This window comes from Mchenga conophoros, linkage group LG9 (assembly GCF_057382185.1).
Source record: "Mchenga conophoros isolate Kocher_MC1m ecotype Shallow Benthic linkage group LG9, M_conophoros_male_GT1.1, whole genome shotgun sequence".
Lineage (NCBI taxonomy): Eukaryota > Metazoa > Chordata > Actinopteri > Cichliformes > Cichlidae > Mchenga > Mchenga conophoros.
In genome coordinates this window covers 20549282-20564257 of record NC_140534.1, presented here as the reverse complement: position 1 = coordinate 20564257, position 14976 = coordinate 20549282, and the positions used below count along the sequence as shown (strand labels likewise).

General features: G+C 43.9%; 1 protein-coding gene across 1 annotated transcript in view; it reads left to right on the top strand.

The window, feature by feature from the left end:
• gli3 (GLI family zinc finger 3) overlaps window positions 1-14976 on the top strand; it is a 96286-nt gene that overhangs the window by 7508 nt on the left and 73802 nt on the right. Inside the window, exon 2 of the mRNA XM_085286851.1 lies at window positions 10098-10271. Within this exon, the coding sequence (XP_085142977.1) occupies window positions 10139-10271 (133 nt within the window). The 5' untranslated portion in view covers window positions 10098-10138. The remainder of the gene's footprint in view (window positions 1-10097; window positions 10272-14976) is intronic.

Genomic DNA, 14976 nt, shown 5'->3' with positions numbered 1-14976 from the left:
ACCCTCCCAGCCGAAGGAACTGAGTTTGGTGTTAAAGCTAAACCCTTTATCTGCTGCTGCTGCTACTTTCTTTTTCTTTATGTGCAATCGCTGAGCATTTTCATCCTCTGTAAAAAACAAAAAAGTTTTCTTATTCAGAAAGTCATAATGTGCAAAGACAAACACAAGTCGTGCACTTCAGAGCAACACACAAAGTTACCCAGAACCATCCCATATGGCCCTGATTACCCTGTAATCCAGGAAAGTTTTTTCCCCATCCCTTTTTTCTTGCACACACTGATGGGGTGAAGGTTTTTTTTATTTAGCGTGTTTTTTGAGATGCTTTATGTTAATGTTTGTCTTTTATTGAAACAAGCTGGAATGTGATTATAGTCCTGCTTGGTACATATGAGCAGCGAACTGCTCTAGTTTCTCCATCTCCCTCTGGCATAGAGATCAATGCAAACCAGCTAACGCAGGGTAATAAGCCATTAGTACACACATTGTTGCAGAGATTTACATACATCGACCGGTGAAGTGATAAACTAGGTTCCGTGTCCTAGAGGTAAGAATTATTGTGTGTGTGAGTGATTAGCTGAATGAACCCCGGGTTAGAGTAGGTGTGTGTGTGCGGGCACGTGGGTGTGTGTGTGTGAAGCATTGCTGGGTGATCTCCTTGCGACTGCCAGTCCTGTGTGATAGGTGCCAGATTGCGTAGCTGGGAGCCAGGTTGTCTCTGCTTGTCAGGAGTGCAAGGTGGAGGAGGGGAGATGTGAGGATGATTACAGTACACTGTTCCTCTGATCTGATTCATCACCAACTGTCTCTCCTGCAAAGGGTGAACTTATTATCCCTGTCTCAACTTCCACGGTGGAGCCAGCTGCTCTCCATGCTTCCCAATTAACCCCAGGCGCCCGTCAAACGCTCCAATTAAGGCCTCCTCCTCCTCCTCGCAAATGTATTTGCCTGCGTTTGCCGGGCTGCTGGAGACGCTCGAACATGCGGCGGTGAGCGAGCCGAGTGTGTTTGTTTAGGAGCTGTCCTGAGAAATGGCGTTATAGCTCCCAGATTTATTTGAGGTGGGGTTGCTAACAGCTGAATGAAGTAAATACACCCAGATGTTTGGCTGTTGTTTGGGGGGGGGGGGGGGGGGGGCTGTCTGTCTAACGACAAGTCTTGTTCCTCGGTTTCTATGCTGGGGATTTTCAGGGGGCCATTTTGTGCCTGCTCTCTTTGGAGTTTATGGGAAGTTTTATTTCCACGAACACTCGGCAGTACTGTTAGGTTAAGGCATCTCATCCCGGCGTCGTGCCGTGTGATATTGCCTTGGTATTTGAGTTGCGTGAGTCTTTCTCACTGGGCTGAGAGTTTCTTCCGAACTCGGTGTTTCAAAATCCTGTGTGTTTTTGATGCACGGGTTTCTGGCGCGCAGCAGTGTGCGTGCGCGCTTCCGTGTGTAGGAGTGTTGCTGTAGGTGGTGGGATACAGGTTTGGCAGCACTAGCAAATCCTCGGAGACTGCCTGTGTGTGTGTGTGTGTGTGTGTGTATGTGTGTGTGTGTGTGCATGTGTGGAGCCTATGAGCCCGTGCAGGGGAAGGTAGTGGTGGTGGTGGGGAATCTGTGGCTGATATGAAAGTGAAGGGAGAGAGTTGTCTCCCGACGCTGCCGTGGGGAGAGCCGTCAGGGAGCTAGAAGTCTTTGGGACTCCCTCTGAGCTTCAGCTGTCTTTGATCTCACACCTCCGCTGCGGTACACTCCACACTGCTCTATAGAACACCCTCACCTGCCGCCGATCCAGCAACACAGACTCACAGCTCGCATAGATGAGACTCTTAACTTGTATACTTGCACTTACGGCAACGCAGGGCTCAGTGCAACTGCACTTAAAAAACTGAGGTGGAAACTTTGCAAGCAGCAACTGTCAGAGAAATATATGACAATAGAGACTACACTGGTTATTTATTTATTAATTTTTTTAGGATGTATTAATTACTCGGGTAGTGTGTAAAGTTTGGGAAAGTTTTTAAAAATCAGGAGGACTCCTCATATTGCTCATCCTGTCTGATAAGGAGTCCGAAATGCAAACTTTTAAGGATCTAGACTCACAGATTTAGCATGCATGGTTTTTTTTAAATAAGATATTCTCAACTATGGTGTAATCAGTAATGACAAAGGTAGCGTGCTTAAGAGTCCTGCTAGTTTAAGCCTGCACATATGAGTTCATTCCCTCGCCTCTTTTTTCCTGTCTATTACTGACATGTTGAATTAAGGTTGAAGTGCTGACCCTATTTTAAGGTATTTTTTAATGACTTGTGATGGAAGATAAATGCAAAGCCACAAACAAGCAAACAAACAAAAAAAATCCTAATAATTTTCTCCATCTGTGGAATATGTGACTCAGTGCTACCCTTTTGGATCACTTCCCATCTACACAGGAAGTCTAGCATTAAAGCAGTGCTCCTCCTTTTCTCCATGCATTCCTTTGACTGACTGTGGCACATTTCTGGACAGCCTCATTCAGCATTCCTTTACATGCCGATTTGTTTGCCCTCCCTCTCTCCCTCCCTCCTTATTTTTTTTTCCAAGTCTTCCTCCGTTAACGTCCGGCTTTATCATACGAGAGCCCAACACCAAGACAACTTCATCTCATCCAATTTTCACCCCTTTAATTCGGTTTAAATGGCATGGCCGCGAGGGCCAGGGCGGGAATTAATAAGAGCCAATAAAGCTCGCCGCTGGGGCATGGAGGCCAGTCTTTAAGTAAACATTATGACTTCTTGAGGGGGGATTCAGGCGCGGCAATTGATGAATTGCGGCGAAGCTTGGGAAGGGCTAATTTCTCACTTAGCCGTCCTGATGGGGCTAGCTAATAGGCCTTGCTTTGCCTGGCTGATTGTCTGCTGGCTTTATTATTGTGCATTATCACGCTGCCCCCTGGCTGTTTTTAGCGTTCGGCCCCGGAGACGCCAGAGCACGTCATTAATCACATTGCGGCACTGACTCATTCCACTTCAACACTTATTCCAATGACACAGTGGAATGAAGGAAAGCAAGGAGGGAGGGAAAGAAAGGGAGTGCGAGCAAAATGAGAAAGGAGGAAAACTGAACTGAAAAGAGGAGGAAATTCAAGTCCGAGTGGGCAGGACAGCTTCACAATAACACTCTAACCTGTAGCTGTACAGCCATCGGATTGCACTCGGTAGTTCAGCTGCTGCAAACAGCGCTGGTTTGACTTCTGTCTGGGGTGCAGAGGATAAGAGGAGTGTATTCTACAGTCCCCTGGGCTAAGTGGAAGATCTACTGTCAAAATCATACGTGCTGCCACTCCACTTACACAGGACCCTCCATCTGCTTGATCCTCCTCTGAGCACAGAGGCAGAGAGAAAGATGTGTGTGAGGAGGAATTTCACTTCCTCCACTCATCCCCTCCCTTGGGCACCCCCCCCCTCTTGCTCATGTTCTACACACAGTGATTGCGCTTGCATATTGAAAGGGATGTAGAGAAACATATGCATCCACATCCATACATACTGTTACACAGCCGGTCTCGCATACTGTCAAATCTACTCGAAACATTTCCTCTTTTCCTCCCGTGCCGTGTTCACATACACATGGGTTACATACAGCCGCTGTTTAACATTTACTTTTTTTTTTTTTTGCTGTGAAAGCACAGCGAAGGATGCTGTTCTTGCGTCTCTGGTTGTGGCATAGCGTAGAGTGCCTTTTAATGACATGTATGAAGAATGCCTCCACAGACACAGAGCTGTTCTCGCTGCAGTTTGGAGGCCCGTTCTCCTGTGCTTTATAATATCTGCCATGTGCACGGGCTAATTGAATGGAAAACTTAGCTAAGAGTGTAGCGGGCTGCTGCAGTTGGCAACAATTAGTTTGAAAACTTTAGATAAAAAATAAGGTGTGCAGTAAAAAAAAAAAACAAGTCTAGCATTTTCTCTTCTTTTCAAGGACCTTTGGGATATTTTGCTGAAGTATTAGTTTGCATTGTCTGCGAAAGGCTTCAGTAATCGGCTGAACAAGCATCTTTTCCTTCTCCTTAAGAATCAGAAAAAGTGTCTGATCAAACAAAGGCTCTGTGTTTTAGCATGGGAAGAAAATGGATAAAGTAGGAACAAGGGAAACCGATACTGCATAACTGGGCCACCGCAGCATCAAAGCTGCCCGTATTATCCATTGTCTCAGTTGTCACAGCCCCACTTGCCCTGAAACAAGTGGTTCGTGAACAAATGCAAAGTCAAAAATATATAAATAAACAATCTAATAAGCATGGGGCTGTGGGGAAAAGGAGCAAGGCTTCCATTGTGGCGCTCGCTTTATTTGCCCCTTATCTACTGGGTAGCGAGCGCAAAAGAGGCGTCGTGTAAGCGTCGTGATTACATCGTGTGGGTTTGTTACCCAGGAATGTAAGATGCGCTCGGCTCATTCTGCTGTGCAACACACAAGGTCCCTCACCAGCCCTCCAAAGCATCTTAAATGGGGAGGTCTGAGGGACCAAGACGCATGCGAGGATAATCTTATTAACTGTGGTGAAAGCTACTGATGCTCTGTGTTGTTGCACTGTTTGTCCTTGGAAATAAAATACAAATAAAATCAGTCTTCATTTGAAACAGGCTTTCCATTTTCTAATTGTTGTGCAATACACTTGTGGTAGAAAGCTGTTTTTTTGCTGATGGGATGCTTTTAAGACCACATATCTTTAATATAAAGATAAATCATGAACATCAGTATGTTTAAAATGTACAAAAACATCAAATTGTCATTCATAAGTAGTCTCAATAAAGCTTTGCAGTGTAACTAGAAAAAGCTGAACTCACACGTGACACAGTAACGTGTAAATGACTAACAAACTTAATGACTCAGACATGCCACACTGCACAAAAAGGGTGAGAAGATCAAGCACTAAACCAGTTTGCATGTGTGTATCTGGGATTGGATATGTGTGTGTGTGTGTGTGTGTGTGTGTGTCAGGGTGTGACTAATTCTTGCTAAATGGCCCTTACTTGAGAGTCTGGTCCCCATCAGCTGTAGGCCAGACTTAGTGCCATCTGGGCACAATGTTAAGTTTTTGCTGGTGAATGAGAGCCCCAGCCCCCAAATCCCCCCCCCCCCCCAGCCCCTTCCCCTTTGCCCTTCAGGGCCAAGGGCATGCTGTAAAAGTGCAGTATTGAACACGAGGCCTAAGCATGTGAAGCTATTGCGCCTCCTCAGTAGGGGTTTTGAACCCATTACAGGTCCTCTAACCACCACCGAGAACCTCTACAGTCTCCTTAAGGCATCTCATCCCCTCACACTGACCTGATCCAATGCAAACACATGCAGTCCATAGGAAGCACACTTTGTTTTATTGCTAGATTCAGCTAATCTCGCCGAAGGGCTCACACTCCTCCTCCTCCCTCTTCTTCTTCGCCCCTCAGTGTTTTAGTTGTTCCAGCTGTGAAGGAGCTTTTAATATTGTTGGCATAGCTGCGCGACGTGCAAAACACACATTGTGCATGCAGGAAAACATGTGCAGGCACGCAGGGGCGCAGTGAGGTGCACACGGACGCATGCGTGCATACGTGAACACCCGTACACACGTGCACGTATAGTCTCAGTCTCACACTCCTCCCTTTCTCCATTCATTTTCTCCCTTATCCCACTTTTGCTCACAATCTCCCTCAATCGTCTCCATCTCCCATCTCTCCCCTCTAACTCGCTGCGCCGCGGTGCGTTTGTGCAGTGTTGATAAGCCTAAGATAGCAGATCTCGGTGGTCGCTGATGTAATGATGATGAATGCTGCGGTGCTGCCAGTCTCCCCCTCGGGGGGCCCTCGACACTGAACAGTCGCCCTAATGAAATGAACACAAATACAGTACCCTGTCTGTGAGGGGGGGGGGTGTTGCCAAATCTAAGAAGACACTTCAAGGGTTTATATATAAATGTCCTCCAGTTTTTGATTGTGTGCATGCATGTGTAAGTGCGTGTGCCATGCAATTGCAAATGTGTTCCTGATGAGAGCACGCAGGTACACCTAAAGCAGCTTTATAAAATTAAACTTGTGAAGTTGCAGGCTTTAAATAACAAACAGCGGTGATTTTTTGATAGCATTAGTGCTCGTTTAAGCCTGCGTGAAAGAAAGCAAACAGTTTTTTTTCTATCAAAGGCAAAAGTTTATTTTAGTGTTTCACTTTGATGTGTACAATTTGCAGATGACTTTCAACTCAGTGCCTTTTTCACCGAAGCGTATAATTTATGTTAAATTGATTTGCTTAATGTGCTTATAAAATAAGATTTTTTTTTCATTTTTTTCAGAGGGAACACTTTGAATTGTGGCATTTTAAACCTGTTTAATCGCCTCCCTTTCTGTGCGGAGGGATTACAGTTGAACGCAAATAATGATACACCCTCGTTTTTCTAATTGGGTGTAGGACATTTCAATGGCAGAAACATTAATGTGAAATTAAGATTTATTCTGACTAACAACAGCATCCAGCGCCTACTTGTGAGTCATTCTGTATGTGCCAGGGATCTGTGGAGACAACTGTGGGGCTGTAAGAAAGTCCACGTACAGGTGATTATCTCTGTGATGCACAGTGTAAATGTAGCAACGTGATTTCTTGCGAGGGGGTCAAAGGGCCAAATGGCAAATTAAAACTTCTTTTGACATTTTACGTTAAGGGAAAAAAAAGCTGTAAATTTTCTCTAAACATAGACTGATGTGTCTATGTGAGGGTATGATTTTGAGTGTTTGTGGATGGGGTAAAAATGAGCAAGCACGAAAAACGAGGGCACAGACAGCAACATCTGCACGACTGGGTGTGGGCGTCCAGGTCAGAGGGATTATGGGTGAAAAGGTCCTGCTTTTAATTGCTGCTTTGGAACTGTGGCCTGCCTTGTGGAGCACAAAAGGCCCGTCAGACACGCTTCAGTGGCTTGGACTTGTGAATATTTGCCCGACCAGTGGAATGCCCCGCTTTCTCCTCAGCCACCCCCCTTCTGGTATGATCCCCAATCCAGAACCTCATATTTACTGCACTTTCAGCTCATTTGCTTTGGTCTGACTCACCTGGGGTGTGATAGGAATACACACATGTTTATGTGAGCTAGGCACACGAGCATGTCGGGAGCTCAGGACTCCTCTTGTTCTTTTCTCCTTCACTGATTTTACCCAAGTTCAGCTGTACAGATGATGTAATGACAGTTTCACCGGGGCAATGGTGAAGTTTTCTCTCACCGTGCTCTTGTTTGACTTTATGCTGATGAAGTGAACGAGTGGCACCCACGAACTTAACATGAATGCACAGTGCCACGAAAAAGTACTTGCCCCTTCCTGATGTCTTTTGCACAGTTCTCACACTTAAATGTTTCAGATCAACAAACAAATTTTATATTCGACGAAGATAACCTGAGTAAATACAAAATACTGTTTTTTCTGTCCAAACCTACCTGAGCTTATGTGAAAAAGTAATTATCTCACTTTGTTAAATCATGAATTAAGTGAGATTAACCACATTTTTTAGAAAGAAAGACTTCAAATTCACTAGCCAGTCTCAGACCTGATTAACCCCACACCTGTTGATCAAGAACTCATTTAAACAGAACCTGTGTGAGAAAGTAAAGTTGTTTAAAAGATCTCAAAAATCATAACATCATGGCTCTCAAGTATACTTCACAAATGAAGAAAACTTGAAACAATGGTGAAACCTACCAAAATTTAATATCGATGACTCAACCAGGAGGTCACAAAAGAACCAAGAACAACATCTAACAAACTGCAGGCCTCACGTCTCTCAGTTAAGGTCAAAGTTCATGATTCAATAAGAAAGAAACTGGGGAAAAAATGGCATCCATGGGAGATTCCAGAGAAACAACCACTGCTGACAAAAACAAACACGAAGTCTGCCAAAAACATCTTGATGATTTCCAAGAAAAATGTGGGAAAATGTTCTGTGGAATGACAAGACGAACGCTGAACTCGTTGGAAGGTTTTGATTCCACTCCATTTGGGATCAAACTAACACAGCATTTAATAAAAAATATTATCACACCAACAATCAAACATGGTGGTGGTAGTGTGATGGCCTGGTGCTGCTTTGCTGCTTCAGGACTTCCTGTAATTGATGGAAACATGGATTCTGCTCCCGGAGAATATCCGGCCAGCAGTTTGTGTCTCGAAAGCTCAAGAGCATTTAGATTAGTCCACCTCTGAATATCACAAAAAACAAACAAAAAAAACAGAACAAAGTGAAGTTTTTGGAGTGACCTCAGGAGAGTTTGAGTTAAATCAGATTGAGATCCTTTGGCACAACCTCAAAACGAGCTGTTCATGCTCAAAACCCTCTAATGTGGCTGATTAAAACAATTCTACAAAGAACAGCGGACCAAAATTACTCCACGGTAATGTGAAAGACTCATTGCCAGTTAACGTAATTCTTGATTGCAGTTCTTGCTGCCAAGGGTGGCACAACCAGTTATTAGGTTTAGGGGGCAATTACTTTTTCACACAGAGCCAGTTTGGTTTGGATAAAATCATCATCATCTAAAACCTGAATTTTTACTTAAGTTACTTAATATAAAACGTTGCTTGACGATCTGAAACACATAAGTGTGACGAATATGCAAAGAACTAAGAAATCAGGAAAGAGGAACATACCTTGTCATAGCACTGTACATGTATTGCACATGCTCTAATGATTATAACTCGCTCAGGCTGCTTAACCCCCACCCCAGAAATGAAAGCATTCACTCTATCAAACACATGCAGCAGTGATTTGAGATGATATCAGTTCAAGTAGGACAAAAATGTCTTTGGTTGGAGATGACGGCTACGCATGTATTCATGTGGGAGTGATTAGAGGACAAGCTCTTGTTTAATTCTGTTTTGATTGGTAGTGGTGTAATTGCATTGTGTTTTTTTTCCTCTCCTTTTTTTTGTAAGGCAGCAATTGCTTACAGATGTTGTTGTCGGGTCAGAATGGATGACAGACTCTGGTTTTTCAGGGGGTGGGGAAAAAAACAAACAAAGCGCACAGTGTTTGTCTGAAGTTTACCCCTCACCACTTCCCCCTTGCCTTCCTTCCTTGGGGAGTTGGTAAAAATCAGCTCGCCCCCCTCTTTCTTTGAGCAGCACTACTCTCTTTGCATCACAGCTGACTTTACTGCCTTTGTATCCATGCGTGTTTACAGAGAGGAGGACAATTAAATAGTACAGTTGGGTAATTAGCTGCTCTTTATTGTAAAGAAAATCAGTCAGACTAAATATTTCCAGTAATTATCCAAGAATTACGGGGTCTAAGTAAAGGCTTTGTAACGGACCAAATGAAAGTGTCCTATACTTTGTGTAAATGAGTGGTTGTGGTGTATCACCATGTTGTCTCCATAATCAGAGACCTCCATGACCTAGATACAGTTGAGCTTGTAGACAGCCTCTGAGGTGCTGAACTGAGCAGCATGTCTGCTAGACTGTTGGCTGAACCCCTTCTAAACCCACAGACAGTATTAACTTGAACCACCTTTATTCTTTGAAAGAAAAATTGCCCGGCACCATGATATTCCCAAAAGGGCCTTCAAACAACCCTTGTTTTTTCAGGACTGTGAATGTTTCTCTCTCTGTGGTATCCCCTTAAGGTTTCTCCTTTCTCTTTGGAAAGACTGCTAGAGTGGGATTATCAGTATATCCACAAGCTGCCTTTACTTCTATTCTGAGATATAAAACCTAGTCGGGATGTCCTGCCGCACTCTGTTTATAGAGTTGTTGTGTTTTTGACAAGATGTCAGAAGTTTAGCGTGACAGCTGAAAACAGTCGCACTAAATTTTGGTTTTGGATATTTAACCGCAGTTAGCGAGGAAGGAAATCAGGCCCCTGACAAGCAGATCAGAGCCCAGCAGGTTTGAGTTAAAATAAATCAGTGTGAGCTCCTGGATTGACCCTCAGTGTGCTCTGGGCACCATGAAAAGGGAGGACTGGATCTGAAGTTTTCCTCACAGGGTTCACAGTCTATTTCTGAAGCATTCTACAGATAACATTAGAAAAAGTAAACTTATTGCTAACTTATTAATCTTCTAAATATATACTTAATCTTTGCATTCACCGGGTTTATCTTCTGTTTTTTCTCCATTAGTTATCCCGTCTCCATGAGGTCTTGAGGAATGAACAATCGTCATGGAAACCCAGTCCCAGGCCAGTTCAGCAGCTGAGAAGAAGAAGAGGGTGGAGACCATCGTGGCTACCAAGGGCTCATTAGCACGAAGTGACATCAGTGAGAAAGCAGTGGCCTCCAGCACCACCTCAAACGGTACAAGTCACCTCTAACTGAGCTGCAGTAATTTATGCCAATAACCTTTTGATCTTTCGTAATATAGCCACAAGCCGCCCCATTAGTCAGATTACTCTTTGAGTAATAAAAGTCCACAATTGAAGGAATGCAATGCACACAACTTATATTAAGGTGTTGTTTTTTCAGCTGGGACGACTGAAAATAAAAAGTGCATTCAGGTTAACCAGATCAGATAACAAATGCTATCCTAATGTGTGCATGAACATACTACTGAATGAAAATTTCCTATCCATTTTCATGTTTTATTTTGCTAGAGTCACAAAAGCTTTTGTTATTCAGCATTTTTTGGTCAGATGAATTTCAGACCTCTGTGAGTTTGGTTACAATATGTCACTTCCTGGCTGAAAAATTAAGTGCCAAAGCCTGCAGTTCCAAAAATAGCCACCAGCTCCAAACTGTAACTGGTTTACAGTTGTCTTAGACTTACAAGACCGGGTTTTACAGCAGAAATATGGATATGTACTTGGGAAAAGAGAAATTTGGTTCTCAATAATAAATTTGATGCCCCGGTAAAGGTAAAAAAACAAAACAAACAACCCCAAAATGATTGATGAACTTAAATATAAACTTCCTTATTAAGAAGTCATTTAAGTCATAGGCATAGTGTGGCAGTGCATATACTTAAAATGGACTGCTGCTGACAGGCAGCCTCATTACATACACTACACTTAAAGAAACAAGAACCTCTGAATGTTTGTATCAAAAGGTACTGCAAGCGTTGGGTTTGGTTCTAATTGTGTCACGGCCTAACATTTTGAATACTTATACTGGGATTATGCTTTCCGCATCCACAAGTTCACTAGGATCCAATAGGATCCACTTGGGTCTGCATGATGTACATTTCATCATCAGATAGTTAGCATGAGGGTCTGTGAAGATGTCTGTTTTTTATGACTTTGCAGACTTGTCAGCAAAATTTACATTACAATGCATGCGCCGCAGGAAGTGAAGTGCTACAGGAATGATGTTTTAAGGCTGTAAAACCCCTCACTACACACTTTATAAACTTTTCTCAGACAGGCATGAACATTTTCACGCTTTTCTCTCTTGTTTAAATACTCTCAAAGTTCAAACCTTCGTAGAAAAAAAGATCCAGTATTATAGTCTGAAACCAAAGGCACCCGCAGCTGCCTTTGACGGTGCAAAACCTTTGGATGACTTTTGTTTTCACTCCCATATTTGATTTCTTTACCACTTTCCCGCTAGGCCACTATGTAACCGCTACCTGTCTGCTAGTCATAAATGAAGCTACTTGTACTAACAGGCCAACAAAGTAGTCAGTGTTCCAGTTTTTATGCATGTATTTTATTTGTATCTAACTTAGCATTAGTTAGCAGGTATCTGTTTCTGTGTGATGCATCCTTTCAGGCAATGGATGCACTTTGCTAACAAGCTAGCTTGTACTAGCTAATAACAAAGACATACGATCACATATTGGTCCATGAAATCACAACAATGACTGCTGCAAGGTCACAATAAAGTCCACAAAGGGTGACGTGATGGTGTCTACATCCATCTTCTATCTACAGTCTATATGTATCAGCGACCATCACTCAACATGTTCGAGCTGTAGGGCCACTGAACTAACCGGCAGTCCAACGAGTATTATAGGACTTAAACGACCATCTAAAGATTTAGACACCCACTGTTTTTTTGACATAACTCTTTCTTTATTTTCATGGCTAACAGTGAGTCAAATACAATGCTCACTGGTAGCAACTTTGACATGTTTACTTAGCAATGTCTTTAACACTTGCTATTAAAAGCTGCACGGAGCTTGCGCTTAATTAAGCTTGTCGTCATTCAGCCTTTCATTCCCAGTTCTGAGCCTTGGAGTAGAAATATTAGACTTTTTCTTTTGTTCAAATGAAAGTCATAACAAAATCGGAGCTGAGATCACCATGGCCTAAGCTGCAGCTGCGCTCATTAGCAGTGAGAGGATTTGGAAGGTTTTTGGGGGTATGGAGATTTGACTCTCGGAGGCAGAGCTGGTGGCCTGATAGAGTGTTTTGTGACTTCCTCTTCATTCTGCTGATGTCAAACATGATCATTCCAAGTGTGAACGGAAGACAAACAGTCTAGGAAGGGGTAAATAAGTCGCTGTGACTTGCTCTCCATATGGAAGTTATCACAGGAAGTAGGTAAGCTAATGCATCCTGAAGCATCTTGGGAACACTCTCACTCTTACTCATTCCCAGATGGCTGGCTCTGTTTCATTCATTAAAGGGACAGTAAGAAAAAGTTTACTACGGAAAAAGCATGGCTGTAATTTGGAACCGTGATTGTGGATTTTTCTTAGTAATGTGCTGATAATTACAGCTCTAAACGGCGCAAGCTTTGTCTTAAAAATCTCCCGTTTGCCATGTCACAGGGCGTGCTACGACTTTGCACTCCCTAAAATACAGTAGTCCCATAACTCACTTGACGAGGGGAGGGATGATACTTATCTGTAGAGAAAGGTCCCTTTTAGATCTCAATCTCTCTCTTTGAATCATAAGATAGCTTACACATTCTTTGTGTGGTTATAATTACAGCACATTCCCCATTCGGCCCCAGAACTCATAACCTCTTATCAGGTGTAACCCTACACTCGCCTCAACTTTAACCCTCGTAGCCCTTGCCCCAATGCATCCATCCAAACAAAAGGTAATTGTGAGCAGCTGTGGAACCCCAGTGACTGGTTCATCTTATGAAGGGCCGGCAAAATATTTCCCCCCGTCAGGCAGAGTAGCGGCCCCTGATCTCAGCACAGCAGAAACCCCCACGGAGTGCCTGGCAATAGCGTGCTATGATAAGTTGTGAAAAGTGGAAAACAATTAGGGAGGGCAGGTGGACTGGTTAGTGCGCATGTTTCCAAAGATATCTCTGCTACCAGGAAGCACAGACGTCTTCTGTGACCGTGAATCAGCTCGGAAACGGGTATTGATCTGATCAGAGCTTATTAGTGATGATAACCTTAAGCTGCAAAATCCTCCCTTCGTGTGCACTGCAGCGATAATTCCCAACTTAAGCATTCCTTGCTCCTTTGCTCTCTTCTCCATAGTTGGGTTTGTCCGGGATGAACAGGCCCCGGAGTAATTATTGAGTCTTGGTAGAGCGTTCCCACATGGTTAGCTAAATGGTGGCTTCATCCTGTGTACCATTCATCTCTGTGTCCCCTCCTTTTAGCAGTGACAGCTCAAAAGAGCCGACTGTGCCACAACAATGCTGTGATTGGTGCTCTTTAGGAGGGGTTTGGAGATGAGGGGGGGTGGGGATGAAGGGGGGTGGGGGGTGGGGGTGTCTCTCCCCGCCAATCCTCATCATTCAGCAGGCAGGTGGACCACAAAGTCCCTTGATTCTTTTGTTAGGTCCTACGATTAAAAAAAAGATGTCCATGCTCCTTGGTTGGATAAATCCTGTCGTCATGGGATAATTTGCTAATAAAATAAATAAATAAATAACAGGGTGGGGGAGCTAAAGGACTGGTTATTTGCAAAGGAGAAAAAGAATAGTAAAAGTTTCTGGTTGGTTGGACGTTTATGATATGAGTGCTGCCGATCCAGGGAAGGAGAGGGAGCGAGTGTAAATAATAGGATGGGAATTGAAAAAGCGGGCTCAGTTTAGAAGATTGTCAGTGAACGCCGCTTCGACTGCAGAGCCTCTGCAAAGCATGTTATTAAGTGGGCGAGTTGGGATGCTTTAATGGGCGTGCTTAAAAGGGTGAGAGAGTGAGGGTCTCAGAAGGCAAACAAGTTAAGCCTTAAAGGGCAACAAATGTTAGGCTTTCGTGTAGGTTACTGCAGAAATCCCCAAGCAAATGGAGAGCGTGGCTAAAGTGTTTAAAGAAGAAAAGGAGCACTTGACTACACTGAAAAAAAAGGAAAAAAATCTTGAGATGGGCAGACAAGGTTGAATGATACAGAGAGCTGGGTGAGGAGGGGGGTGATAGAGGAAGAGTGAGGGGCCTCCTTCTTTTTAGGCAGCCATTTAAATGATCAACAGTAAATAGAGGGGAATGTCATCTGACAGAAATAAAGTTCCCGTTAACAGCAGGGATGGAAAGTAATTTACAGATACGCTGTCCCCGCCATCTTTGTGCCTCCCAGATAAGGTTTCATTTCAGAAACGGATAGGAGACATTTTCACTTACGGGCCCCCATTCTGGGACACCTGTGATAACAGCTTGTGGACCCCTAATTGAAAATGGGTTTCAAAATGGATTTTCACTTTTCTTCCTCCCTCTTCTCCCCCCTCTCCATTTGCTCCCTCCCTCATGACTAACCCCCTCCTCCCTCCATCCCCACGAACACCCAGCCCCCCTTTTTTTTCTTTCCTTGGCGTTCCCTTGTCGTTGGCAGAGGGAGGCAATATTGGAAGAACAGGGAGGGAGGGAGGCTTGAAATGGAGCACTGGGAGCGGATCATCCCTCAGCCCTTGTCACAGCTATGACAGCCGCATGATCCGTCTTATTAATGAAATCATTGATCACTTGATGGGACTCATAATCAACTGTTTCTCCACTGTGTCCTGCCCCATCTCCTCCCCCTCCTCCTCCCTCCTCATGCTGTCACCTCTGCTTTCCACTTTTTTGTCCCTGCTGCTTATCCCCCCCCCCCCCCCCCCCACACACACACACACACACAAACTCACACACACACACAAAAAGAACAATACCTACCAT